General features: G+C 36.5%; 2 protein-coding genes across 2 annotated transcripts in view; one reads left to right on the top strand and one right to left on the bottom strand.

The window, feature by feature from the left end:
- LOC117325636 overlaps positions 1–1,372 on the bottom strand; it is a 36,983-nt gene extending 35,611 nt beyond the window's left edge. The window contains exon 1 of the mRNA XM_033882024.1: positions 1,235–1,372. Within this exon, the coding sequence (XP_033737915.1) occupies positions 1,235–1,307 (73 nt within the window). The 5' untranslated portion in view covers positions 1,308–1,372. The remainder of the gene's footprint in view (positions 1–1,234) is intronic.
- A 2,604-nt stretch (positions 1,373–3,976) lies between these two features.
- The window catches only part of LOC117325634, a 30,401-nt gene continuing 7,871 nt past the window's right edge, over positions 3,977–26,506 (top strand). The window contains exons 1-12 of the mRNA XM_033882023.1: positions 3,977–4,053; positions 5,436–5,671; positions 9,227–9,362; positions 10,442–10,602; positions 11,960–12,086; positions 14,687–14,831; positions 17,036–17,190; positions 19,367–19,505; positions 22,118–22,336; positions 24,511–24,646; positions 25,594–25,651; positions 26,250–26,398. Coding sequence (XP_033737914.1) covers positions 3,987–4,053; positions 5,436–5,671; positions 9,227–9,362; positions 10,442–10,602; positions 11,960–12,086; positions 14,687–14,831; positions 17,036–17,190; positions 19,367–19,505; positions 22,118–22,336; positions 24,511–24,646; positions 25,594–25,651; positions 26,250–26,398 — 1,728 coding nt within the window. The 5' untranslated portion in view covers positions 3,977–3,986. The remainder of the gene's footprint in view (positions 4,054–5,435; positions 5,672–9,226; positions 9,363–10,441; positions 10,603–11,959; positions 12,087–14,686; positions 14,832–17,035; positions 17,191–19,366; positions 19,506–22,117; positions 22,337–24,510; positions 24,647–25,593; positions 25,652–26,249; positions 26,399–26,506) is intronic.

The raw sequence follows: 26,506 nt of genomic DNA, 5'->3' as shown, positions 1-26,506 counted from the left end.
ATATACAGTCACACTTCATAGGGACTACAACACAACACATACAGTCACACTTCAGAGGGACAACACAACATATACAGTCACACATCAGGGGAACTACAGCACAACCTACAAAGTCACACTTCAGAGGGACAACTCAACATATACAGTCACACATCAGAGGGACTACAACACAACATATACAGTCACACATCAGAGGGACAACACAACATATACAGTCACACATCAGGGGAACTACAGCACAACCTACAAAGTCACACTTCAGAGGGACAACTCAACATATACAGTCACACATCAGAGGGACTACAACACAACATATACAGTCACACATCAGAGGGACAACACAACATATACAGTCACACATCAGAGGGACTACAGTACAACATATACAGTCACACATCATAGGGACTACAACACAACATATACAGTCACACATCATAGGGACTACAACACAACATATACAGTCACACTTCAGAGGGACTACAACACAACATATACAGTCACATTAGAGGGACTACAACACAACATATACAGTCACACTTCAGAGGGACTACAACACAACATATACAGTCACACATCAGAGGGACTACAACACAACATATACAGTCACACATCAGAGGGACTACAACACAACATATACAGTCACATTAGAGGGACTACAACACAACATATACAGTCACACTTCAGAGGGAAACATAGTCACTTCAGAGGGAATACAACACAACATATACAGTCACACTTCAGAGGGAATACAACACAACATATACAGTCACACTTCAGAGGGAATACAACACAACATATACAGTCACACTTCAGAGGGACTACAACACAACATACATTTGTATATGATAGCTTATACCATTATATGTAACAATGAAATGACGATATTATTGACTTAATCATTTACACCGGGAAGGAAATCCCCAGACTGGTCTAGACACTGATATTTTTAGATCCGACATCATACTGTACGTACCAACTACCTTTATTTCAGTTACCATATAGTACTTATCACAACCTGGGACAAAATTATTAGATAAGAAACACTCATTCATAATGTGAGCCCTATAGACAGCTCATCATAACAGTAGGCGCTACATATATGATATATATATAAATACTCCAATAATATTAGAGGTTTACACGACAGGAAACTAAGACAGTATCTAGCATGTAACAGCGCAATAGCTATATACCACACCCTGGTCTAGGAAACATGACAACATAAACAAATTACCAATCTCATAGTGATCTTCTTCCTCCAAAAAATCTGACCGGGAATCGTCCCGGAACCTTACCAAACCTGTCATGTGTGAAGACACTGATAATCAACATGAAGGCAATCAGGTTTCACAATGATAACATGTAGTTAAGTATTGCGGTATGGGGAATCCCCAACCTCGTTCTGGGAGATGCATGTACTGTATCGTTCAAAGCTTTGTTAGCTTCGGTATTTTTCTTATGGACTACCAGATTTCCCACCTTTTTTTACAGGGGATTCGTGCGTGAGAATTTCAAGATACAGAACGTGCAGTGATGTACCTCTTTCTTCTCTTCTTTAAGATGTTGTGATTTGAGGTTGGGAGTATCAAAAGTGGCGGTTTGTGTTTTATGCTATGTGGCTGATGCGTCCCATTCGATGTTGACTGATGGTGTTATCCATTTACCAAACTAATATTCATGTGTGTGTCAATATACAGATTTGAAGCTGATTTTTTCGGTGTACTTATAACTATTGGATTTTAAAAAACATCAGTGTAAAAAATTGCAAATAAATAACTTTTTGTATAAAGTTGGGGTCAAAGATCACGAGTCTTGCTCCCAAATCAGGAAGGTTATGGAATAAGACGGTGTAAACGTGTAATTTATATGTACTACATGTATATATTCTCCAGTTCCTACATGTAGGGCGTAAGAATTATACCTGCCGTCCCCATTGCATGATCGTAAATTTTTTTTTTTTTTTTTTTTAATTCTCCATTGACACTGCCTCACTTTTGGCCTTGCCTCTGTGAGGACATCGTTGGAAACCCAGGAGACACTGCTCTATCGTTTGTGTATATCACTGCACTTTCTGGGTCTTGTGTCACTAACGACAGAGTAGAACGGTTTCCGACGATGCCTGGGTTCTGGCAAAGTCATACCAGAGTTTCTAAACATGATAGTTTTCTACCATGACTAACGCGCTGTATATAAAGAGTTGTCAGCATAATGTCACTGGGTGTGGTTCCCTGTTGGGTGTGGTTCCCTGTTGGGTGTGGTTCCCTGCTGGGTGTGGTGTCCTGCTGGGTGTGGTGCCCTGCTGGGTGTGGTGCTCAGCTGGGCGTCGTCCCTAATATGCTTCAGCGAAGTATACTGACAAAACAGCACACACGGGAGACCGTCCTAAATGACCATAGATGTTGATAGGACGTTAGACTTGTGCGTGTTTATTTTTCTTATATTGTCAATGTTATGTAGATGTGTACACTATACTGATACGTCGGAAGATGCAAAGTTAATAAAGAACTTGAACTTGAATTGAACAGAATCGACCCGATTACGTTAGTCCCAAACCTCACATGCATTTGTAAATTCCTAACACATATTTTGAGCTTTCTCAAAATTTTGTTTTCATTACTGATTTATAAACTTCCTTTGCATGATCTGACCATATTGCAACTGAATTGAATGTGACTTTCCGTAAAAAATAGTTCAAAATAAACTATCTTTAGTCTTATTTGGGTTGAAAGTAAGAAGCCAAGTGTTAGTTTACCTGTTAAAGCGTCCCGGTCTCTATTTAAAATTGTTTGTATATCTATACAATAAGATACGTTTATAAAGGCGTACCATCAGCAAAGAATGGTATTGTATATTCCAGCACTTCGGCAATATCATTTATAATTTATTCAAATTAAGAAAAACCAACGGTCCAAGAATTGAACCCTGAGGAACTTAAACACATATCAAACCAGCATCAGAAGTAAAAATTATTAATGAACAATTTCTGCTGTCTTGATCTGCTGAAGTTTTCGATCTCTCTTTTTCTGGTCCAAGATAGGAACATCAGTGTATTATCATTTAAGTAAGTGATAGGCCTACTGCAAAAATGATTATTCAATAAGTTTGATTTGTCCTTATCGTCAACAAAAAAACGTCCAATCAACTAAAGTAGGAAAAGATTCCCATATTTTCCATCGATCTTTTAATCAGTTACCAGCATTGTTTACAATCACATGAGTAAAGAAAATCGTTAAGCTCCAGATAGAGGTGAATACAAAGATTCGCTCTGATTCGTCAAAAAAAAAAAAAAAATATATATGTTCACTGCAAAACTTATATTTTCACTGTTCATCGCTGCAGTGAAAATATAAGTTTTATTAGATATCTAGTTTGATAAATTTCTTCATTGCATTTTTACTAGTGAAATATATAAATCTTATATACTCTTATAAGAAATGATATATTTCCATATCGCGAAACTAATGTGTTATATCGAGAAAATTTTGCGTTAATATTACGCGAAACTAACGCGTTTTATGTTTTATTTATTTTTGTTTATTTTATTTTGTATCTGTGCAGACATATATATCTGTATGTATGTATCTGATCTGTGCGTGTCTTTTACTGTTGGAGTCGGTTTTGATAGCTCATTAGAGCTAATGTTGATTTGTTATAAATTTGACGATAAATAAAGTTTGAATTGAATTGAAATTGAATTGAATATTGCCATCATTGAGGACACCGTCGGTTGTAAATTACAGACATTTATAAATGTGTTTATTTTCTTACCTTTTTGTAATAATAATTGTTGAAATAATTCATGTAATTATTCAGTTTACTTTTATGTTATATATCGCTCACATAAATCTTGTTCGATCTGTATCAACATGTCCATGGGTTTCGACTAGTATCCAACTGAACATAACCATCATAGTCACTTTAGATTTTCGCGGAAAACGTCAACCAGATGGCGCGAAAAACGAAAATATCACGTGACATCACAAAAAATGGATGCCCTGAACGAGATACTTATGTGGGGCCGTGGATATAGCCGTGTACATAGGTTTGATGATGGTATGGTGAATCGTTCACACTGACATGCGTCTTCCCGTTTCTTTTAAAATCTAGCAATGCTGATTTTGAAGTATTAGGCCTATTGGAGTTGAGTCTTGAAGTGAAAATTACTAGGGTCCCAGCGTCCGATCAGAAGCACGTTCCCTTCGGGACTGCACGTGATACAGGCATTTGCAGGACATTTCTGACACGCCATGTGTGCCTGAAACACTGCAACATGTTTGTATGAACATATAGATGCTTGGTTTAATTTGTCATCATCTTAAACTTTTTCGTTACTTCTCTAGACTACATGTTGCCGTGGTGGTTTTTGTTGCTCCAGATGGACGAAAGACGTGGTAAACAATTACAACAATGTATATATGCAGTATCGTATACGTAGTTAGGCCTACAGAGTAGGGCCTGTGAAACAGTGACCGGGCATATGTAGCTCAAAACAACGACTAATTTCAAATGTCTGTAATTTGATATGATGCGTACAATTAGTAATTTGGCTGAAATACGTTTATAAAATATAAATATTGCACATGTGCAGTGATCATGACTCAATAATAACAATATAAATTCTTGGAATTAGGTTCATATCGTGATACTAGGAAGGCCATCAACCGTCGAAGTCTTGTATTGACTATGGCTTAAACCAGCAAAGGCAGCAAGTTTTGATTGAAGTGTCTATTTACTTTACCTGCTTCCCATTATTTCTGTTTATTATGTGAACGTTGCTTCCTTCATGTTGATTTCTGTTTATTGTGTGAACTGTCCTAAAAACTTGTAGGCCCTATCTGGAATTCTCTCTATGCAGCACTTATCCCACAGACTGATCATGAATTGAGAGTATTTGTAACTTACCTGTGTTTGTGCCAGGGACATCCTATATAGACGAATAGCTGGCATATCCTACTTGATACATTTAACATTTGTGAAATTGTTTAGTGCTTGGGAGGATGGGGACATTGGTCTGGTGCTCGCATCATTTTTAATTGTTGTACGTACCCTCACTTAGGCCTACGTTATATGGTATTTGATATCCAGCAAATATACCAAATAGAAGGTGGTAGGCCTATATAGGGTCTAGCTTGTGTGTCTTTGGGGTGGAAAACTTTTTGTTGATGAGGGCTAGAACTGGACTGATTTTAATCCTGCTGGCCAGGCTGGCTCAAATGGTTAGTGTCTAAAGTTCAGAGGTCCTGGGTTAAAGTCCTGAAAAAAAAAAAAATGTGGATGTGGATCTTCCAGTTCATATAATGGTAAATTAACAAATATTTTGTAACAGTTACTTTTAATTTGATCATATCTTGCAAATGATAATATATATATTTATCTGTTAGCATTTTGATTTGCCTGAATTGTATTAATTATAGCTAGAATGTCTTATTTTTCAGACTCCGAATCTGATGTAGATTCCATGGACTCGCTCAATAGTTTTTTTGATGACCATCCATATTTATTCCCATCTCGACCTGAGGTGCGACGCCCTAAAACACCAGACACTGAGATAGAAAAACCCAAGACAGTCCTCAAATTGCTGGATTTGGCTGCCAAAGTAACAGCTCAACACTATTCTTGTGAAAGTATTGAGACTCATGACCCACCACTTGATGAAGCATTGTTAAAAAAGGTAAAGAAGGGAGGAAATATGAAATATTTATCAAATACAGTGGAACTTCGTTAACTCGAACTCGGATAACTCGAATACCCCGCTTAACTCGAAGTACCTCGCCGGTCCCGGCCGAATTCTCTCTTTATCTTAGTAAAAAAAACTCGGAAAATTCGAATTCGGATAACTCGAAAAACTTGGATAATACAAAGTAAAAATTTGGTCCCAACAATAAAAATCCTACTTGAAATGTTCGAATAACTCGAAGTATAATTTTCGTTGATCGGTGGCAAACGCCGACATTTTTTAAGAGCTAAATTCCGTTTGTAATACTGAACATATCGGCACTACTAACCTACATGCTATTATAAGTGTTTCATAAATTCATAAAAGAAATTGTCGGTTGAATCTTATAGCAACAAGTCTTGGTGATAAAAAGTACTGCTTTACTTACATCAGGTAATTTCCCAAGGCGGTCGCCGATATCAGTACACACGATAGTCAAAGACTCATCTACCCGTTAGCTCAAGCGGAACTAATCTCTGACACACCGGTAGATCTACCCGGCTGATGTATTTACAGGTGTAGAAATGACACAGTCACCAGCGCCTATTAAATCTTTCAACTGCTGAAACAATAGCGTAATTACTGCCGAGGTGTTCAGAGTACAACTGTAACGGTCAGTGCTGTCTATTAAATCGGATAAAACGCCAACTCAGTTACAGTAACATTTTATACGCACATGCGCAGCCCAAATTCCGGTGCTAATACACATGGAAATGGCGTGGTTATCAATAAAAAGTAATCAAACAGTATTTTATATATGTCCAATAAAAGGTAATGGTTCTGTTAAGTTTTGTATGCAATCTGTGTTAAACTTAAACGGTTATTTGTTTTGACATTAATAACTTATTTTGTCGAATTCCGTTTTATCGTTTACCTTTTGCAAACATGACTTGCACATCAGATCGTTATTGAAGTGACTAAGTGAAAGAAACTTTATCGTGACTGTATATCGGCAAAACTACACCAAATTACAAGTGACATAACGAAACATTACATATATATTTACATGTATTGACCAGTCTTCACACTAAACTGATGAGCGACAGAGCGAAGTTGTAATGATTATATAATGTTGACAAATATTGACCAAACTTTTCACCAAAAACGATAACTCACTTAATTCGAACACTCGGATAACTCGAAGTTTTTTCGTGGTCCCGTCGACTTCGAGTTAACGAAGTTCCACTGTATATGATATGTCCTACTGATGTACAGACTCGAGAAAATCTATGTAATAAATACAAATTCAAAAAAAAAAGGAAGTAATGCAGGCTTTTTAAGTGATTTTAATCTCTGTTAAAATGAGAAGTTGATATTATCAGCTAAAATATAACAGTAAAGGAGACTAATCTGACAATACTTGTCATATTTTAAGTCGACCGATTGGAAGTACAGTAGACACATTGGAAGTACAGTAGACACATTGGAAGTACAGTAGACACATTAAAAGTAGTAATTTACAATCAAGCTTCCATTAGAATTAACAAACATGTCCACAAAATGGTTTTAGGAGACAAGTTGAAATCTCCCCAATGAAAAAGCAGAAGAAAATTGTAAAGAATGACTACATTGTGTTCCATCCAGTCATCCACAATGCATAAATTTTTCCCATTCGGCAAATTTTATTCTAAAGTTCACCAGTGGGATTCAGCTTAAATTTGCCGAAAATTATCTTTAGATGGTGCTGACCTGATATTATTGTTTTGGATTTGTCTGATATCCAAGATGGCAGCAATGGCCACCACTTAAAAATAGATTCAATTATTCAATTACCATTCAAGTATTGTTAACATTAACAACATGGCTACTATCTTGAAATTCTTTAGTTTCACTTGTATCATTGAGTTGAAAATTGGTGAGGATGTTTAGGAAAGGAAGAAGACAAACTGCTGTTATTTTTTGACCTTGTAAAATTTGATTTACCGAATATGAATTATTAGCTCACCTGGTCCGAAGGACCAAGGTGAGCTTATGCCATACCGTGTCGTCCGTCGTCCGTCCGTCCGTCGTCCGTCCGTCAACAATTGACTTATTTGACTTCTTCTTCATAACCGCTGATCGGAATTTCACCAAATTTGGTCAGAAGCATCCCTATGGGTAGGGGACTCAAAATTGTACAAATGATGGGGCTGACCCCCTGGGCGCCTCTAGGGCGGGGCCAAAAGGGGTCAATTTAGCTATTTTGATATAAATGACTTCTTCTCTGAAACCGAGCAATGGATATCGCTCATATTTGCTTGGTAGCATCACTATGTGGTGGGGATTCAAAATTGTACAAATGGTGGGGCTGACCCCCTGGGGGCCTCTGGGGCGGGGCCAAATGAGGTCAATCGGGCTATATTGATATAAACGACTTCTTCTCTGAAACCGAGCATTGGATATCGCTCATATTTTCCTGGTAGCATCACTATGTGGTGGGGATTCAAAATTGTACAAATGGTGGGGCTGACCCCCTGGGGGCCTCTGGGGCGGGGCCAAATATGGTCAATCGGGCTATATTGATATAAACGACTTCTTCTCTGAAACCGAGCAATGGATATCGCTCATATTTTCCTGGTAGCATCACTATGTGATGGGGATTCAAAATTGTACAAATGATGGGGCTGACCCCCCAGGGGCCTGAGGGGCGGGGCCAAATATGGTCAATTGGGCTATATTGATATAAACAACTTCTTCTCTGAAACCGAGCATTGGATATCGCTCATATTTTCCTGGTAGCATCACTATGTGGTGGGGATTCAAAATTGTACAAATGGTGGGGCTGACCCCCCGGGGCGCTGAGGGGCGGGGCCAAACAGTGTCAATTTGGCTAAATTGATATAAACAACTTCTCCCCTGAAACTGAGCAATGGATATCTCACGTATTTGCCTTGTAGCACCTACTTGGGGTAGGAATTCAAAATTGTACAAATGGTGGGGCTAACCCCCTGGGTGTCTTAGGGGCGGGGCCAAAAAGGGCCAGTTTGGCTAGATTGATATAAACGACGTCTCCTCTGAAACTAAGCAATGGATATCTCACATATTTGACTGGTAATATCCCCTTGGGGTAGGGATTCAAAATTGTACAAATGATAGGGCTGACCCCCCTGAGGGCTGAGGGGTGGGCCAGAAGGGGTCAATTTGCCTAAATTGATATAAACAACTTCTTCTCTGAAACTAAGCAATGGATATATATATCGCTCATATTCGCTTGGTAGCATCCCCTTGGGGTAGGGATTCAAAATTGTACAATTGGTGGGGCTGACCCCCGGGGGGCTGAGGGGCGGGGCCAAAAGGGATCAATTTGGCTAAATTGACATTTTTAGAATTACAATAAAAACAATGTTTATGTAACCATATAAAATGCATATGATATATATTGACATAGCAATACCAGTGGCAAATATACTTAAGCATAGTTCTTGTTTCATATCTCATGAAACCAGGTGAGCGATACAGGCCCTCTGGGCCTCTTGTTTAGAATATGGAGTACTTTTAATTCCACTTTATAGCTTTTCTAACTGGTTACAGGTTTCATTCTGGGCTTTCCCTCAAGATGAGAAAAAGGTAAAAATTTATGCAAGGTTAAGTCTGAAGTCTGAAGAGGAATGGAGGAGAGGAGATATTTTTTATGATGAAAAGCGGATCCAGGACATCAGACAAGTTGGTATGTTAACAGCACATTTGAACTATTACTATTAAAAAGAAATAATCTAAGCTACACATAACTGAACAGATATTGGTACTTCTTTATATATGATGACCGGAACATACCGTCATCATTGGGGAATATCTCGGAAGTGATTTCTGAAAACTGAAACTTTGTACCTGGTATGTATATATTTCAAACCTCTATTAGAAGCTCTTTAACTTGCGCTTTCAGTTTTAAGCTTAGTACATGTACAGGGGAAAGTGAGAATCCTCATCCTGTTAAAATCTGCATTGTACCACAAGAAATTGAGTCAACTTGTTCTAAGGTTATTCCTAATTTGATGTAGCCAACACAACCAACCAATGAAATATCCTCAAAATAAAAAGTTTGTGTGTTATGCTTGGTAAATGATGTAATTTCACAATAAGTAGACTTCTTTCAAAATGTATTCAGTGATATGGACAGTAAGGCAGATTTTGATGCTTTGATGTTGATGTTAGGGAAGTAAATGAATATATTCTTACTATGAAATGTTTGATCTGGATCATGATGAGGAAAATCCTCATGATATCGAGTTTGATTGGATCTGATGGAAATGTTTCCTTTCACCGGTGAATCTGGTCTCAAAGATGACATGCCATGGTAGAAAACAAAGATGCATTGCCAGTTGATTTCTTTAAATAATTTGTACATGTACATTACCTTTTAGTGGATGAAACCATTAAAAAAATAGGGGAAATATTGATGAGGTAACAATGTATGTGTAAATTGGAAAATATGGGGGGAAATAAAAGAAGCCAGCTGGTCCAAACAACTGGTAATTATGCACTTGTATAATAATATGCAACAGCCTATTGTTTTTAAAAAAGAATGATATAATGAATACTCCCTGTCAAGGAATCAAAAGGAATGCCATGAAACCTGGGCCATATAAAAATCTGAAACTGCCCATATTCGTGTTACTTAATGAGTTGGTAAATGGCCTGCTGAATACACGTTTTATGGTGATGTCTAGAATAAGCTGTCCATCTCACTCTCTGCTACAAGTAACTCTTGTGATGTAGGATTTGTAGAATCTGCTTTCTTTTTTGTAGGGTTTATGGTATCGGCTATCATCAACAAGCAAGTTTCCAAGGTATCTGTGACGTTTGAAAAGCAACAGATCACCTCTTCCACATGTGCTATGTGTCCACAAGCCATATGGTGTCCGCACATCATTGCTGTTATTCTCCACAGAATTCGACATTCCGATACGGTTTGTATACATATGCCAATGCATTCAAAACAAGGGTATAGGAACAGTAAGAATAAATATTGTTGGTTAATATATGTTATGTGTCTGTCTTGCATTCTCTAAGAGTGACTAGTTGTTTTCTCAGCCTGATTTTGATTGGTAACCATAAGATGCAAGTGATATGATTACACAAAAAATGGATAGTAGTCATTAGGCCATATAAAATTAATTAATTAATTCTCATGCAAATTTTTGAAAAAATAGATGTTTGAGGGAGTTACCGTTTTATTGGATAAAAAACAGATGCAGGTGGTTTTTGAAAAAAAATTCATTCGCATCAAAATGATATATTTTGATAAGTGAAGCAACTTCTGTGTTCATTAATTTAAAAAAGAAACAACAAAATTTTCACAAAAATGAAACATGGCATTCTTTCAGTTTGTCGGGAAATATCCATGTCACAATCGCAACAGACCCATCCTTTATCAAAGTGTATATTTCTGCCATTGTACAAGCTTCTGGAAATCACCCGAATGTATTCCATGGCAGTATTATTGTTGATTATTTCTAAATCTGCATGCCTTGTGTGCATGGATATCGCAGCCATCGTAGGCGTTCAAACGCTTGAAAAAATTGGTAAGACTGAAGCGCGAACCAGAATGCAGATTTTTTTTTCTGGATTTTTTCCCCTGAGCATTAGAGCAATTTTATTTGAATGTTTTTGCGATAAAATCGACAATATTGTTTTGGATGCGGTCGGGCCTGAGAACCAATTAATTTTTTATGGCCTTAGTAGAAGAATTTTCATGGGTGTTTACATTATCGTTTTGATATCCTCAGCAGTAAATATAAATGCTAGTATAGACCGAACTCCAGAAAATTTGCAAGACAATTAAATAAACTCATCAGTGTTCACTCTGTCTCAAGTGGTTATTTACAAAATGACTGCAGATGGTAAGAGCCCAATTGTGGAAGATTGAACAATGAAATAAGTGTGTTTCAGATCTCAAGTGGTTATTTGCAAATGGCAGCAGAGGGTTGGAGGCCAAAAGTGGGAGATTGAACAGTGAAATAAGCGTGTTTCAGCCAAATGCTATAATTATATTAAGAAAGGAAGTTATCCAACATTGTATTGATGGGCAGTGCTAAGTTAAGAAATATTTGTAGTACTAGTACTATGATCATTGATAAGAATACTTTGCCTTGATGGCTTAAATATCTGTCAAGTCTCATGCAGGCCCTCGCCTTGATGGCTTAAATATCTGTCAAGTCTCATGCAGGCCCTCCATACCTCTCATATAGATAATGTCATTGTTGTATAGTTAACAATGACTATTATTTGCAATTATTTATACATTAACTTGTACTTTATAAACAGATTTCAGTGCATGCACCTGTAACAGAAACACTGTCCACCCTTACTCGAGACCAACTACAGAAGTTATTACAATACGCTATAAATGAGGATCCTGCAGGAATCCTTGGACGAGTGTTTCAGCACATTGGTAAGAGATCACATTTCAGAGTTTTCATTCCACGGCATGTATTTCAATCAAGACCACTACATTTTCTGACAACTTTTCACGTTGATGTTTTCCTTTTTAGTCATTTAGATACGCAAAGGATGATATTTTCTTTTTTTGTGAATGAATATGGGAATTCTTCAATTGTTTTTTTTCAATGGTCAAGGATATGTAGTACACACTTAAGTCAATAGTAACCCGGCTTTTTGTATGCCAGGTACAGTACATAATGATCCACTATTACCTTATATAATTAAACATCACCTGTAGTATTTCTAAATTACAAAGTTAATTCCCCTTATTAAATTGAATTTATGATCTAAATCAATAGTTGATGCAAAATGGAATTCCTGTTTAATAGATGTTCAATGGAAGCAGGAAAGGTTTTAATATATAATTTGGTGGTATAAATGGACGTTTTTGGGGGGTATCATACCAGTTACTGAGTTAGTGTGTATAAATTTGCGAAACTGTCCTTGTGGAAATGGACGATTATCAGTTGGTATTTCGTATGCATACATACATTTGATTGTTGTGACCATGCAAAAGAAGTCCTATGATGAATATATCTTAATCAGATATCTCCAAACAATTTCGATGAAACTACTCAAGAATGTTAGGGACAATGTTTAGATTTATATGCAGTTTTTAGCTCACCAATATATTGAAATGTTTATGTTGTTTTTATTTTCTCTTTGCATTTAAACCTCTGCATTTTAAATTTGTAGTTATTATAGGCAACAGGCAGTGTTTGCCCTAGCTGAAGTCCACCATTTTTGTTTTCTTCTGTATGTAAATTTCTCCCAGAATGCACTGCAATCAAAGGTCACGTGCACGTGTATGAAAAGATTAAAATGTGTGTCTCTTTCATAGGCAGGGATATTCAAAAGTTCATAGCTTGGCTTCATTATGACCATTTTTGATCTATCAAATTATTTTTTTTATTAGTAGGTCTTAAATATGCATACCTATAAGGCTAAATGTCATTTGTTGTCAAAATAATAGCAATTTATTTCGTACTGACAGAGGTATAGCATCTTTGAACAATTCACTTGAATAAACCTAACTAGCCCTCTCTGAAAATTGAATTTAGTTAGTATTTGCATACAAATGATCTAGATTAACCTCAAAGTTGCTCTAGAAGCAGGTGAGTGATTCAGGACCATTGGGTCTCTTGTTGACAATTATTTGTTTGATTTTATTGGAATTCATTCTAACTTGGTTAATATTATCAGTATGGGATGACAGTTAGATGGCACGCACTCAAAACTCAGGTGACCGATAAGACCCATGGGCCTCTTGATTTATTAGCTCACCTGTAACGAGTAACCGTGAGCTAATGCTGTAACACGCTAATGCGTCCCACCCCACTTTAAAGTTTTTGGGGTAAGTTTTTGGAAAGCTTGTAAGTCCAAAAGTGTACACCTCACACCCTTCTAATTTGGTTCATACACCCATTAGAGGTCTAGAAGTGATGTTATATTACATACACTTTCAAATTGACTTGCTTATACATACATAAAAAATGAGTGCATAGTGATTACTGCTGCTTCACAATCATTGATTGCACTTGTTAAAGGGACATCACGGTAAACAAATTTTTATTTTGTATTTTTTCATATTATTGGGTATATCTTTAAAAAAAATATCCTTATGAACAATAACCATTCGAATTTGATGATATATGTATATAAAAAACATCAATTATTAATTATAAAAAGGTTATCACAATTCGTTGATCAATAGTCTGAATATGCAAATTTTGTGACATATACGATAACACGCATGCGCACAACACACTAAAACACCTGAAAACAAAAATGGCTTCCAATGTGAATCGACTGCGGTTGAAAACGATAACAGCTTCCGCAATGAAGAGAATAATTGGAAAATGGGTCAAACACAATCCTAGAATTAAACTGGGGAAGCAGTACAATACAGTTCAAACATGAAAACAGCAGTAATACGGACGCTGCTCGTATTCTGCTTGATTGCTGGATAGTAGGTCATGACAATCTCGGTAATATTTACACAAACTCGGTAATATGTATACAGTCTGTATCAGTACATCGCTACCGTCACTATACTATATGTACGGTGTTTACACTTATTTACACGTAAATATATGTGCCGGAATATATACAGAATGTGTTATTTAACATTTAAACCACTGTATAATATCGTTGTCCAACTAATCCAATTCGCCTTGTAAACTATCGTGTGTTTGTGTTGCCTCGATTTCAAAACAGTTACGTGATGATTTAAAAATAATTTCCGCGCTAAATTTAGAGGGGGATTCCCAACTAAATCAAGTGGTCAAGCTGGACATGAGGCTCGACTGTGAACATTGGGACAGCACAGAAACATAACTGGAAAGGAACAAAACACGTACATTCATTGAAAATTACAACGTTTTTACCGTGATGTCCCTTTAATGGATTGATTTTGAATTTTTGTCATTGTCACTTTAATACATTGTACATGTACAGTACCTGACAATATTACATTATAAATATGTTATTTAGGTCCGTTGACTTAATATCAAAATAGAAAAATAAATAAATTTGAATTCTCTTTGATAGATGCTCTGAGAGATGCAACATCAAACATGAACAGTCTACAAGGGGCTCCAGATCCAACCTTTGGGGTCAGTATAGATGACAAGTCAACATGGAGCCTCTCGTTAGATTTACTCAGGAAGAACCTGGTGGATGACCTAAGACTAGCGTAATACTTGAATTTATTATTCTTTATATGTATAATTGAGCTGATAGCAGAGGAAAAAAGTATGGTCAGAAATAAATTTTGTGTATTGTGAGCTTATGCCATTTTGTGGAGCCATATCAAAAAAGGTACAAAAAAGTTATACTTTTTTAAATCCAAAAAGTTATAACTTTTGATGCTATGTTCCAATCTAGTACTAAAAAGTTATAACTTTTGTAACTTTTCTGTATCTAAAAAAAGTTATAACTTTTATTAGGTACTGACAAGTTACAAAAAAGGTACAAAAAAGTTATACCTGAATTTTCAGATGTTGTAAATACAGAGCAACCCGCTTATTTGCATAGCCCTTTTTCCATGACAAAATATGCAAATAACCGGAGTATTCGTATAGGCGGAGTTGGGTTTTGGCCCCTCTTATACACTATGTAGATCGTCAGGTCGGTACTCAAAATGGGCGCTATATGATTGTTTACGTTATTTGCATTAAAAATATATTTAAAAAAAACAGTATTTAAAATATAAGAGTAAATACGAAATACATGGGTTGTTATTCTTTGTAAATGTACCAATATTTGCATATACTTCATCGTTTACTACTTGTCACTCCGAGTCTCTGGGTCTGATATCGGTCATACACACGTGGGTTGGCACTACGATGTACAATGTCATCGTTTCAATTAACATTTATTATCGTCTCGAGATGCGTTTTGTTCCTGCTATGAGTATATTAGTTGTTTGACCATAGATGATGAACTGCTTAAGCAATAGACTGTCTTAAATGACCGTGAGATGTGTATTGTCGTTTGGGTTTGTTTTGGAAAATGGCGCACACACACAAAGAGTTGTCGTTCATTACACATATGCCCCCACAATGCAACGTGCCTAGTAAACAATCATGGCGATCGCAACCTGCCTCAGCGAGTGTTCAAGTGCACAGAACACAGGTTTGGATCGATGCTATAATAAATAAACAAATATCATCAAAAGATGAGGCATATAAATATTTTATTCAGTAATTCTTCTGCACATTGCTACTGATATGGTCTGTATAATAACTTAATGTCGATATCGATGCATCGAACGTAACCTGTAATGACGAAGTGTGAACCAATGATAAGATAACGTTGTACATCGTGTCGAATCAATATGTAAGTTAAAACACTTTTCATAAAACTTTTATTACGGGAAAATCACAAAAATACCCTAAAATCAATTAAAATTTTTCGATTTTTTGGAATTTTTATATGCATATAAGCGGGAGTCGGTGTTTTAGTCGATGCAAATACACAGGATTAAAATACAAAGATAAAGAAGAAAAAAATCGGGACCTGAGAATTTTATGCAAATAAGCGGGATATTCAAATAACCGATATGCAAATAAGTGGGCTCCTCTGTATTTCATAAGTCCAGAAAAGGTACAAAAAAGGTATATCTGAAATTAGGAAGTCCAGAAAAGTTACCAAAAGTTATACATGAAATTTTCTAAGTCTAGAAAGGTAGAAAGGTACAAAAAAGTTATATCTAAAATTGTCTAACTCCAAAAAAGTTATCAAAAGTTACATTGATAAATTCTAAGTTTTCAAAAAGGTACACAATAGTTATAACTTTTTTGTACCTTTTGAAAAAGGTACAAAAAACGTACTAAAAAGGTAAAAAAAAAAGTTATGACTTTTTATAACTAATTTTGGTATGGGCAGTCATCTGTCAGGCATCAACTTTTGCATTTTAAACAATTTCTTCTAAAAAACCAAAAGGCCTACATTCAAAATATTTGGATGGTACCTAGGTTCCAGAGATAGAGCCCAACAAAGTTCAAAGATTTGGGGGTCAAATTTGTTAAAGCAGAGAACAAGTTCTTTCTGAAAGGCATACTATAATCATTGAAATTAACACTAGGCAAGTGATGCACTTGTTCCTTTTGTAACATCGACTATTATCAAACATGGCTCCAATGCCCATACATTATAAAAACTTTATATATTGAGCAATAATGAATGCAAAATCATGTTTTAAATAAAATGGTAAATTTCCCTTGAATATAAGTTAATATTACTGTAGTATTTCAATAAAAAAAATCTCCCAATAGGGAAGACTGGATTGCCAAATCTTGAAGTTGGTAGTGTGTATTTGAATGATGCTGAGAAATATTGTAATTAATTAGAGGCCTGGTTTTAGAAATAATAATTATTGAACTCTCTTGTTTACAGATACCGGAGTTATCCAGACTCGTGTAATGTCGTAGAAAAGATGAAATCCACATTCTTCGACCAGTATTTTCAGCGGGTTATGGAACTGATTGAGAAGAAAGAACCTGGTGCTGCAAGAGAAGTTCTATTCGTCATCGCTGAAAGTATTCTGGATGGTAAAGTCACATGTGTACATAACTTGAAACAATTCTAATTGTTGTATTAGGGCCTTAAGAAGAAAGGTGTTTCAATTATCATTTAATTTCTCCAATTGAAGAAGTAATTTTCATGTTTCTCAAAATTCACCACAATGGAATGTAGGCTTCACTTTGTCCCATGTTGTGCATGGTTAACTATTGAGACAGGTAGGAAGATGGTCATTTTTAACTCACCAGTTACGAGTAACCGAGAGCTAATGCTGTCACCAGGCGTCCGCAACGGCGTCCCACCTCAAAACTTTAAAGTTTTTGGGGTAAGTTTTTGGAAAGCTTGTAAGTCCAAAAGTATACACCTCATGCCCTTCTAAATTGGTTTATACATTCATTAAAGGTCTAGGAGTGATGTTATGACAAAATCAAGCAGAAAAAAATATTGTGATTTTTTCGCATTTTACCATTTTGTGGACTTAACTTTTTTGGCACCAAAACTCACTTTAAAGTTTTGGTGGCGAGTCCAAAAGTATACACCTATCACCCTTCTAATTTGGTTTATACATTCATTAGAGATACAGGAGTGATGCTGTGGCAAATCATGCAGAAAAAAATTGGCATTTTGGCATTTTACCATTTAGTGGACTTACTTTTTTGACACAAAAACTCACTTTAAAGATTTTGGGGGTTAGTTTTGAAAAGCTTGTAAGTCCACACCCTTCTTATTTGGTTTATACATCCATTAGGGTTCTAGGAGCGATATTATGTGACATACAATTTCAAAATGACATGCTTATATGTGTACATACATTAAAAATGAATGCATAGTGTGATTGCTGCCACCGGTGAGCTTTCGCAATCATTGATTGCACTTGTTGACTGTTAAAGTTTGTCACTGTTTTAAGCCCACGATTATCATATATTTTGAAAAAGCTTAAGTGATATGTATGTAGAACAACACCACTCACTTCATCATATTCATAAATACCCCTCATTATTGTCATAATTATCCTCTCTAATGTAGTCTAGAAGGAGAAGAAACCAGCTCTCTTTGGGTTTTTTAGGTCACCTGAGACAAAGTCTCAAGTGACCTATTCTAATCCCCTTTTGTCCGTCGTCGTGCGTCGTCCGTCGTCCGTCGTCCGTCGTGCGTCGTCCGTCGTGCGTCCGTAAACAATTTACATTTTCGACTTCTTCTCCAAAACCCCTAAACCAAATTCCTTGAAATTTGGCAGGAAGCTTCTATGGCTAAAGGTCAACCAAAATTGTAAATTATATGGTCCCCACCCCCCAGGGGCCTGAGGGGCGGGGCTAAAAAGGGTCAAATTGACTTAAACTTCAAAAATCTTCTTCTCTACTCTCAGATATGGTGGAATCAAACACTCTTCGTAGATGGAAGGGTCTTAAGGTGCTTTACCAAAATTGTAAATTTCATGACCCTGGGGTCTCATGTTTGCCCCTGGGGAGGGGGTAAACTTTACAATAGTTTATATAGGAAAATCACATTTTTGACTTTTATTTGTTTTAATTCTATTGGAATTAATTCTAATTTGGTAAACAATGTCAGCATGAGATGGCAGTTTGATGGCATGCACATGTTGGCCCTGACTGACCCCCAGGGGCTGATGGGCGGGGCTAAAAAGGGCCAAATTGACTGAAATTTAAAAAAATCTTCTTCTCAAGACGGAAATAAGGTGGAATCAAATACTCTTTATAGTTAGAAGGGTCTTAAGGTGCTTTACTAAAATTGTGAATTTCATGACCCTGGGGTCTCAGGTTTGCCCCTTGGGAGGGGGTAAACTTTACTATAGTTTATTTAGGGAAATCACATTTTTGACTGATTTGTTTGATTTCTATTGGAATTCATTCTAACTTGGTTAACATTTTCAGCATGGGATGAAAGTTTGATAATATGCACATGTTGGCCCTGACTGACCCCTTGGGGCTTATGGGCGGGGCCAAAAATGGTCAATTAAATTAACTGAAATATTTCAAATCTCAGGTGACCGTTAAGGCCCCTGGGCCTCTTGTTGTTCTTATCTGTATAACCATTTACATGTATATCACTATATATATCATCTGTCCTGATGTCCCACAAAAGGGATTCGGTTCCGATTTTACTGAATTTTGAAGTTTGCTTAAAACTAATACTAACACTAATAAAACAAGTGAGACATATAATCATGTGTTATTTTGATTTCAGTGATGCGTAGCCAGCGACCACCGAACAACATGGTGAAAAGGATATTATATGACTGTGAACGACTCTTCAGTTGCTTTGTCGTGTCCTGTCCTGTTGATATGAAACAGCAAGTTGTTTCTAAAGCCCTAACGCTGAATGAGTAAGCAACATTGGTGTTCATCTTGTCTTTTTAGCTCACCTAGTCCGAAGGATCGGTGAGCTTATATGCCATTACCCGGCATCCATCAACATTTCTTTTAAATCACTTCTAGTCCTGAATGGATTTTGATGAAATTTGGTCTGGAGCATCATTAGGCAAAAGAGATATACAGTACATTCCAGTTAATCGGGTAATGCTTAATAGGATATTTCGTTTATTGGGGTAAAAATTCAATAACCAAAATCATTTTCTCTTAATCATGTTTAAAAAAATCGTTTAATTGGGTTGGAAAAGTCAGATTTTTCGGTAATTCGAATAAGATAATTTGACAAAAAAATAGAAATGCTCCGATTTTCACGAAATTCATCATGTATTTCTTTAAGTTTTAGACATTTATCAACAAATAGGGTAATTTAGATGGTTAATATGTCAAAAAACGGTAAAATATTACCTTAAACGATATGTTATGTCGGGGTTTTGTCATGTTCAGAACTGTGTTTTTGTTAATTCTGCCTCGTGGGGTTTTTCCCCAACAGGAAATCGATAAAGAATTGTGGGTAAAATTAAATGTTATTTTTAGAGTCGGCAACAGGCCAAAGTAATGGGGGTTTAAAAGCATAATTAAGCTACTAGACAATTAAACTTTACTTCTGGGATGTAAAATCTTCGAAGCAGAAACCAAAACAATAGGTTTTGACCTGGGTCTGACATTGCTACAGATCGATTGATATCACCGCTAACTGTGGCGAATCAAAAGTGAGGGGTTTGCCACGGGGAAATGTGACAACACCGGTACACAGGTGAGTTATTAAAAAAACAGTAGTGAGCAACAGACGCCCGACGTTAGCTTATAATTCCTATTCAGGTAAGGATTAGAACTGGTTAATAAAAACATTTCATTGGATTTCGTGTTGTTTTATCAGTGACTGCCAGTACTGTCAAGGTCGTATTTAAACCACAGGGAACGACCCAAATAAACTCGGTTTCTCCGATCTCTGTGAAATAATATGGAATACTAAAAACGTAATAGCGAACAAAAGAATGCCTCTAGTATAAACATAAATGATTTTAGCGAGTCCTTAGATCATATGTCAAATTAGGAACACGTGGATGAAACGGGGATGTATGATGTACGGTTTGAGGTGCTACGATTGTACTGTGTCGCGAATAAGAAACAATCTGTAAGGTTTTATTATTTTAATACATGTATTTTTATACAATTAGTAATAGTAATCTGACAATTTGACATCAGTAAAAGCATCAGTTAAAGCACAAACAAAAACACTGTTTATTATGTCCCCCAAACGCTCCGTTTCTTATTATTCTTATTTCTTCCACTTTCTTCCGCCGCAGAGGTTTCCGACACTTTTCTCAGAAACTACTGGGCGGATCATCATCAAACTTCACAGACATACTCGTTAGTGTATGGGGGTGTGCAACCAGGTGTTTTTTTCGCGATCGGACATCCAAGATGGCCGCCAGAGCCCACTTCCTGTTTTTAGATTTCGGTCTCCGATTTCAGTGAAAATTGGTGTATATGGGTTTTTAGGGATGCCGAATAACGTGGTAACATTTCCGAAAAGATTTGTTGCCATGGTAAGGAAATGGTGGCCTGTGATTTGTCGAAATTTAGATGTTGTCGGATTAAGCTGAAAATTGGTACATAGGGGTTATGAGTGATTGTGAACAAGATGGTAACCTTTTCAAAAAGGTCAGTTGCCATGGAAACAAAATAGTGGCATCTGATTGGTCGAAATTTAAATGTCGTCGGATTAAGATGAAAATTTGTACATAGGGGTTATGAGGAATAGCGAACAACATGGAAACACCTTCGAAAAGGTTGGTTGCTATGCTAGCAAAATTTATAAGGTTATGTGTGATATTGAATACAATGATAGAACTGTGGGGTCGTTTGGGGGACATCTGTAATGGTTCCCATTACAATCAGTACTTGTTAACAATAGAAACGCAAATATTTTGATCCAAAATCGACCCAAGTCTGACAACCATTACGGACCAAATCCAAGATGGAGACGTGCATTTCGGCTTATTGCATAAGTCGGTTAATCGGGTAAAAATTCCCCGCAAATAGGCAACCCAATTAAGCGGAATGCACTGTATTATATAAATGGAAGTTGTAGCGACCTTGGGGCCTGAGAGGTGGGACGTGGCCCAACAGGGGAAAGGGATTTCAAAAAGTGACATCTCAACACATTCATTATTTGCAAAATATCCTACATATTTTTAAGTCCAGTGTCTCCAGAAAATAGAGATGCTTTGAAACTTTTAAGTTATGTATTGAGCAGAAAGTACCAGTGGCCCGAGAGTAATTAATTTTATTTTGCCTTAGTTGAATTCATAGGTTAGATCATGTGAATGATGGTCTTATGGTATATAACAATATAAGTTCATACCTAGATATTGTAAACTGGTATTAACTGTGAATTTGAAGTGTACTGTTATTTAACTTTTATGACTATAATTCATACTTTTATCAGGTTACAAACTCATACTTCCTTGGATTATCATTTGCTTTCCTAAACATTGTTGATTAGGGTGAGCTGCAGCACTCAAAGTTAAGATTAATTCTTTGCTTTCATATGTTTAAACAGGAGATGTGAACAATTATTTCCAAACCTAGAGTTTACCAAAACTAGTTTGTGGGCAGAACTAAGTTCTATCAAGCTGCCTTGGGAGAATCAGAAAGACGATGTAATGGAAAAAGCTTTCAAAGGATTTCCATTCTACCAGGCAGTTTGTGCTAGCCTGATCACCAGACCGCCTCCGTCCCTACAGGATCTGCTTTGTTCTAGATCTTCTACCACCACCAGGTATTACCCTCACACACATCTGGTCCAATCTGCAGTAGTATTATACCCCGCTCCTAATAAAGAGGGAATGTAGTAACACAAGCCCGGCATCTGTGTGGGTGTCCTTCCATCAATAGACACAGTTAACCACTTCTGAAAGAAAAAGCTTGTGTACTGAAAGCCCTGGAAAGATACATGTTAATACAATAATAACATCACAACATAAAATCTTGCACATGATAGATTTTGGTTTGGTTTTAATTAAAAGTTAAAATGACACCTATGCTTACTTCATGTTACATAACAAACTTCCATTGTATTAAATCACCAAATTGGCCCAACACTATCCACAAGCATTCAGAGTAAATATATTACCCACCTTTAAATTAGGTTTCTTGAACATAAAAATAAAAAGTTTCATTCACCATCATACGCATGTTTGCATGTTCTCTCTAATTTAGAGTTTACCCATGTCAAGTGGACTAATTTTACTTGGGTAATGTTCAGTTCTCGTGTTAATCAATCCTGGGCAATGTCCAGTTCTCGTGTTTATCAATCCTGAGTAATGTTCAGTTCTCGTGTTAATCAATCCTGGACAATGTCCAGTTCTCGTGTTTATCAATCCTGAGTAATGTTCAGTTCTCGTGTTTATCAATCCTGGGCAATGTCCAGTTCTCGTGTTAATCAATCCTGGGTAATATTTAGTTTTCGTGTTTATCAATCCTGGACAATGTTTAGTTTTCTTGTTAATCAATCCTGGGCAATGTTTAGTTTTCGTGTTATTTAAATCAATCCTGGGCAATATTTAGTTTTCTTGTTAATCAATCCTGGGTAATGTTCAGTTCTCGTGTTTATCAATCCTGGGTAATGTTCAGTTCTCGTGTTTATCAATCCTGGGCAATGTTTAGTTTTCTTGTTAATCAATCCTGGGCAATGTTTAGTTTTCGTGTTATTTAAATCAATCCTGGGCAATGTTTAGTTTTCGTGTTTATCAATCCTGGGTAATGTCCAGTTCTCGTGTTTATCAGTCCTGGGCAATGTCCAGTTTTGGTGTTTATCAATCCTGGGCAATGTCCAGTTCTCATGTTTATCAATTCTTGGCAATGCTAGTTTTGGTGTTTATCAATTCTTGGCAATGTTCAGTTTTGGTGTTTTTCAATCCAACATTAAGAATGGATAGTTAATGGATAATAAAACATATATATGTATTAGTCAAATGTAAAATCCTGCAAATATGCCAATAAATAAAATGTTGACTTCTCATACTTTCATTGGGATAAAGTCATACATTAATTTCATGCATTTAATTTTGTAACATTTAAGTCAGACACCACATAGATAAAAGTATTGTAAACATCTCCAGTATGTATAATTAAAAGACCCAATTTGCTGGAATTACAAACACCAGAAGTATGTAATTTTTTGGTCTCTAGAAAGTTGTAAATGTAAGATTGTGAAGTTGACTATAGTGGTGTAACGATTCACGTATGCATCAATGTATTGGATCGCAGTGTGGTGCATCGATGCATCGCCTATACTTGATTTTTATCGCGATACTTGAAATTGTGTAGTTATCTCCCTTGACCAACGTTAGCTTACGTTTTGTAGTAAACAACTTTCAGCTGATGAGGACAGGTTGAAGGGATGTTTTGTTTACATAATCAGTCCAGGATCAAAGTGTTTGAGATTTTCAGGGTTTTATGAGGGAAGATTGCTCAAATCTGGGAGAAATTTAACCCCAATTCGGAAAATGTACCAAATCGAGTTTAGGAGAAATTTTAATGATTTTCCAGGCACTTCCCGCGTAATCTGGGATGATTGACACCTATGTCAACATGGCTGACAAGACTGTTCCAGCAGCTTATAGTTATATAAAGCTGCCTGTTGGAGTTCTTTCAAATCCAAATTATCTAAATTCAGGAACGCTTTGTGGTAAAAGGACAAAACGTTTGTTTTTGCAACAGATATAGACCAAAGACTCTAATATTCCCGAAATACCACAAACAAAATATGACTTACTGTATGATTGATACCAGATATATGATTGGTCATCAGCTTCTCATATATTGGGATACATATCGTATTGTGACCCCTGTATCGCGATACGAATTGTATCACTACCCACCTTGCGATACACAGCTCTAGTTGACTACATATCATATGGCTTAACAATTCAATTCTATGTTTAATAACAGTAATTATGAGGAGCCCCTGTCTGTGATGCTGATGAGGTTGGATTGTTTTACGTGTCTGGAACCCACAATATCTAGAGATAAACAGCAAAAGTTCGGGATCATGATCCTGAAAAAACTTCTTGCACTCTCTCTAAAAGTAAGTGTGAAATATGTTACTGTAGCCTCAATTTCATTCAGATTGCACCAAGATTAATAAGATTCTGTGCTGTCTTGTGGATTTACATGTCTAAATTGTCAATTTGTTACAATTATGTTTTCAAAGGGTTTTAAAAAGGATTATCTTTGGTGAAGTATCCATAATCAACAATTAGCCAAGTAGGGTATTATATACCAACATCAATTTGTATAGACTTAAGGCAATACCTTTTACTGGGGCATTTGTGCCTGGATACATCATGGGAAGAGAGTGGGTCACATATGAGATCTACTTGTTTCTACATCCATCACTTCTACTATTATTAAATGGGTCTTCTAAATTTTTGTGATGGCACATTTAGGGATGACCATTTGTCACATTCCAGAAGTAGATAACTATGACTTACACTTTGTTTTTTAGATGCATTGATAAATTGGTTTGAATTGGGTGCCTTGGTAGCCATGATCAAAGCTAATGCGCTGACAGTCGTCGGTGCAGTCATGCGTGAGCTTCAGACCACTCTCCCCTAGAACGTGGGTTTGAGCCGCACTGGCGGCAGGGGATGATGTCTGTTGGGTTCGTTGTTTCCCCACCGATGGCACATTGGTTTTTCCCCCGTGGGTTTTCCTCCAACATTCAAAACAATATTTATTCCTTCAGCAGCGTCGTAATAAAAGCTCCACAGAGCTAATGTGGCTTGTTACCATGACATGACGATAAATAAAGATAATTATATTATTATTATTTATATGGAAAATAATACACAAAACTACCATTAGATCAAACATTATCAGGACAGTGCTAAAGCTCCAAAAATCCTGACATAAGGTAATTAAAATGCTTAAACATGATTTTTTACCTGAAATACAGTTAATGTTACAGTATTGTGTTGTTATAATTTATGAACCTTGTATTTTACAAGTAAAGAATGTTTAATTTGTTTTCAGCTTTCAATTCTGGGGAAAAAGGAGTCTGCACTTAACCTTGATACCACAACACATGATGGTAAGTTCCTTTTCATATTATCTTGAGTTGATACCAGTAAAGCCAGTATTATCTATCGAAAGTTATAATAAGTCTTGTGATATGTTATCAACATTATATTGTAATTCAAAGACTAGTTCATACTTTCTTCAAATTTAATGGTTGTTCATGCATGATAATTATTTTCAATGTTGTTTGGAGGCTTAGCAATCAGGGTTAGTAAAATGCTTGGTTTATTTGAAAGAGTATAGTTGCGTAAATGACCAAGATGCGGTCGAATCTAATTCTTGATATTAACCAGACCATCAGTCCAGAAATACAGAATTTTTTTACCGGACTTCGATGATTTTTATTGGTCATGTCCGTCAGTCTGTGGTGTTTGGGACTGACCCAGACTTTGGTGATTTTTATTGGTCATGTCCGTCAGTCTGTGGTGTTTGGGACTGACTGAGTTAGTCTTATCTCAAATTGGAATGAAGAGGTATTCATCTTAGAACACACATTAATGACGGATCAACTTCCATGTTGCATTTGTACCAGGCGAGTGATAGAGACACACTTGGCCTCTTGTTTGAGCATATTGTCATTGTATTGGCATATATTGGTTTGTATGTTTCAGATGGGCCGAGTGAAGATGGGCCAACCAAAGCAAAGAGAAGGAAGCATTCAACTAAAAGGGGTAAAGCCAGAAAGAAATCAGCTGTACCCCGCAAAGCTGCAGGACCAACTAAACCAGAGTCCGATGATAAGATAGAAGGACTCACAAAGGTAGGAGCATTTTTCTTGGACTAGACAAAGTAACCAATCAAGTCAAATATGAATTGAATACAGATAAAGGACCAAGTATCATCATAGAAATATAGAAGATTCAGTTAA

This window comes from Pecten maximus, chromosome 4, assembly GCF_902652985.1.
Source record: "Pecten maximus chromosome 4, xPecMax1.1, whole genome shotgun sequence".
Taxonomy (NCBI): Eukaryota; Metazoa; Mollusca; class Bivalvia; order Pectinida; family Pectinidae; genus Pecten; species Pecten maximus.
The sequence above is the reverse complement of the archived record's forward strand: the minus strand, read 5'-3'. Positions and strand labels throughout refer to the sequence as shown.